General features: G+C 40.4%; 1 protein-coding gene across 1 annotated transcript in view; it reads left to right on the top strand.

Annotated features, from left to right (window-relative positions):
• LOC307026470 (receptor-type tyrosine-protein phosphatase mu-like) overlaps positions 1 to 4,123 on the top strand; it is a 113,430-nt gene that overhangs the window by 85,967 nt on the left and 23,340 nt on the right. The window contains exon 18 of the mRNA XM_079661859.1: positions 452 to 590. Coding sequence (XP_079517985.1) covers positions 452 to 590 — 139 coding nt within the window. The remainder of the gene's footprint in view (positions 1 to 451; positions 591 to 4,123) is intronic.

Raw genomic sequence — 4,123 nt, 5'->3', positions numbered from 1 at the left:
GTCTGTCTGTCTCTCTCTCTCTACACCTGTCTATCTCTCTCTTCACCTGTCTGTCTGTCTCTCTCTCTACACCTGTCTCTCTCTCTCTTCACCTGTCTGTCTGTCTCTCTCTCTACCTGTCTCTCTCTCTCTTCACCTGTCTGTCTGTCTCTCTCTCTCTACCTGTCTCTCTGTCTCTTCACCTGTCTGTCTGTCTCTCTCTCTACCTGTCTCTCTCTCTCTTCACCTGTCTGTCTGTCTCTCTCTCTCTACCTGTCTCTCTGTCTCTTCACCTGTCTGTCTCTCTCTCTCTCTCTCTACCTGTCTCTCTGTCTCTCTGTCTCTTCACCTGTCTGTCTGTCTGTCTCTCTCTCTCTCTACCTGTCTCTCTGTCTCTTCACCTGTCTGTCTCTCTCTCTCTCTCTCTACCTGTCTCTCTGTCTCTTCACCTGTCTGTCTCCCTGTCTCTCTCTCTCTCTACCTGTCTTTCTCTCTCTTCACCTGTCTGTCTGTCTCTCTCTCTCTACACCTGTCTCTCTCTCTCTTCACCTGTCTGTCTCTCCGCTGCTTCGTCCTGACGGCAGATCCCTTCGTGCCGACGGCCATCCTGGGTGAGACACTTTTTCCTTTTCCTTTTCTCTTAACAGCCTGCTCAGGTAGACAGACAGGAAGTAGACAGACAGACAGACAGACAGGTGAGGAGAGAGAGACAGGTGAGGAGAGACAGACAGGTGAGAGGATGGAGAGAATGAGAAAGAGAGAGAGAGTGATATTTGGCTTCCATCCATCCCTGCTTGCTTTTATTTTATTTTATTTATTATTATCAGTATATATTTTCCCCTTTTTAATTTATTAATGATTCGTTTTTTTTATTTAAAATGTGATATTAAATTAGTTTATCTATTTTCTTTATTATTAATTTTATTATGATTATTAAACTAATTTGTATTTTTTTATGTTTTATTTTCTCTTTGGTTATTAACCTGTTTATTTCGGGGCTTGTTTGTTGTTTGATTTTGAAAAAACGACGGTGGGCTTCACTCCATCCCCGCTTCACAACATTCCTGCGTGTCGTGTTGACGTCACGTCTGTGTGTGACCTCCGACCTCTGACCTCTGCATGGACACAACACTGGACTGTGGGGGAAGACTAAACATTACAAAACATTACAAAACAAATAAAAACCATCAATAGAAAATCAAGATAGCATGCTAAGCTAACTAGCCTCCGTGGTCCATTCAGTATATCTGTGACCGGCTGCATTTAGCATATTAAGTATCTAGTCAGTAGGTCAGGTTTCCCTTAATAATGTACCTTGGAAATATTTTAAAAGAGTCTACCAATCCTCTTCTTAGTATATTTAATAAAATAACCGATTTAAAACCACAAAAAAGCACGCTAAGGCCAATCTTTCTATATATATCTAGTTTTTTGTCTGTTAAACAGCAGCATTTGTTGCGTATTTTCTCGCTACGTACTTCGTTTCGTGTTAAAAAAACTAAAATATGCAATCTTCTTTAACTTCCTAACAAACCAATACATCTCTGTCTTCATTTATAATCAGTATACAGAGATGTTATACAAATATTGATGACCCATTGTTCCCAAAAACACCAACAATATTAAGAATGTAGCGCTTGTCCGACTGCCCATTTGTACGACTACCAGAAAATAATTTGAGAAATTTTTCAAAAGAGTTTTACAACATTTTGATTCTGACTTTTCAGAATTTCTTTGGAAATATTTTGTCGTAAACATCCTCATAATAACCTCTAGTGTTTAGTGAGGTCTCTTTAATGTTATTTTTTAAGTTCCCACATGATTGAGGAACATTATCAACGGGTTTCCAGAACTTTTTTCAGAGTCTTTCCATACATTTATGTTTTTGGATGGGCCTTCAGAATAAAAGTAGTTTTTTCAGGCAAATGGGCAGTCGGAAAAAAGGGCAGTCGGATTATTTTGGGGGCTGCAGTCGTATTCGTAGTCTGCTTCCAATTTAGGCTAAACTCGGAAGCTAACCGTTACCCTAAATGTGCAGCTAGGCTAGTTTAACGTCCAAGTCGAAGGCGGGGGAAATCAAACTGTCGCATAAATTCCTGTTTCTCCTCTCTCCTCAGGCGAGCTAAGGGATGCTAGCCGAGGCTACGAGTCCTACAGGCTAGGGTACAGTTAGCCAGGTTAGCTTAGCCACCAGCTGTTCAAATAGAGCAGTGCTAGGAGCTACTTCCTGTTTGATTCATGCTAGCTGTGTGTAGCCCAGGCTAAAGCTAAAGTTGTTGCTTAAACCCTGTCTCCTCTCTCTTCTTCTTCTATCTTTCTCTGTGTAAAGTGCCCATTAATGGTAAGTTGCTAAATTTGGGGCTAAGGGGGGGCTCATGTTGGGGGGGTCACCACTGCGCATGAACCCCCGCTGTGATGTCATAAGTTAGCCTCATTCACACCCAATCACCTCCATTTCACCTCCGACCAATCAGGTGTCAGCCCCGCCCACCTCCCTCTCTTTCTGATTGTTTTTTTTTCGTTGTTGTGGTCGTTCGCCGCCGTCCAATCACAATCCGCTGCATCCATCTCCATCACATCTCCTCCATGATTGGTTGGGCTGTTTGGGATAGAGAGCTTCTGATTGGTCAGTCAGCCCCAGGCTAGCCAATAAGAGCAGAGAGAGACAGAGTAGAGGAAGTGATGTTAAAAATGTTGGTCAGAGTCGTGGTCGGTTTTCAGAGGTTTGTTTTGTTCCCGGACTCTGAACTCTGCTCTTTCCACACTGCAGCAACAAGACCCTGGACCACAACCAGATCAATACCTCGCTGTATGGGTCCGGACCAGTCCTAACACTAGATCTGCAATTGTAGAAAAATAACAACCATATATCTCAATAACCGTTAAAGCCATTTTCCGTCTGTTATCTGGAGATTTGCTGTTTCCCACTCGTTTAACTCAAATTAAAGTGAATATATTTGGATTTTAAAGACCGTGGACTTTGAGACACAAGCTCCTTTTTGTTTTATTGATTTCTGTTCTTTAGTTTCTGCAGCAGTGTGAAAAGAAAGCAGAGCCAATCACCATCCTCCCTCCCGTCATGTGATTGGACGTCACGTGTCACATGTCTGTGGACCAAATAATCTTTATACTATCATTTAAATGACAAATTCTTGTTGATTTCTACTTATTGTTATTTTTTATTTATCATTATTATTTCTATATATTTCCCTTTTTAATGAATGGACTTTGTTTTAATTTTTAATTTAAAATAAAAAATAATTGTTTTCTATTTTACAATTTATTTTGATTATTATTATTTATATATATTTTCCCCATTTTAGTTGGTTATTATTTTCTCTCTTTTTCTCTCTTATTGGTTATTTACCTGTTTATTTTATTTATTTCGGGGCTTGATTGTTGTCCAACCTGAGAGTGAGTCTGCCATCCGTCCCTTCTCATCCGTGCATCACATACTGTTACTGTTACTGTGTTATGGAACAAATCATGTTTATAATATAATGTTTATCACAGCAATAAAATAATTTATCTTAATTTTTATTTATTTATCATTATTATTATTATTGTTGTTTAATATTTTCCATGCCATCCTTCATTTTCTCTGTTCCTGTTACCTGTGCACAGACTACATCCTCAGTGTGATGACCTGGCTCTTAAATGTGCACATGACTTGCCACTTGTAACATCTTGACCTGGGACTTGTTAATCCTGACTCTTGTCTTATTGGTCAAACCCTGCCCCTTAGCGTGGGTCTTACAATTCCACATGATTTGGGACTCGTAGCGTCTTGAATTGGGACTTGTTAATCCTGATTTTGGTCCTTAACGTGGCTCTTACATTTGCACCTGACTTGGGACTTGTAGGTCCTCAAACGATCTTGACTCAAACCGTAATCAAGGACTTGTTAGTCTTGGTTTTGCACTTTACCTGGGAATTGTCTTGGGACTTTACTTTGGTCTTGACTTAAATCTTAACCTACGATTTGATGGTCTTAGATTGGCCCTCAACCTGGGACTTGCTATACCTGATTCTGGTCTTATTGGTCAAAACCTGCCCCTTAGCGTGGGTCTTAAATGTGCTCATGACTGTAGGATCTCACTTAGATCCTGTCTTGGGACTTGACTTTGGTCCTTGTTATGTTCTC

Source organism: Notothenia rossii (genome assembly GCF_949606895.1).
Source record: "Notothenia rossii genome assembly, chromosome: 12".
In the NCBI taxonomy this organism is placed as follows: Eukaryota; Metazoa; Chordata; class Actinopteri; order Perciformes; family Nototheniidae; genus Notothenia; species Notothenia rossii.
This window is presented reverse-complemented; position numbering and strand designations above follow the sequence as displayed.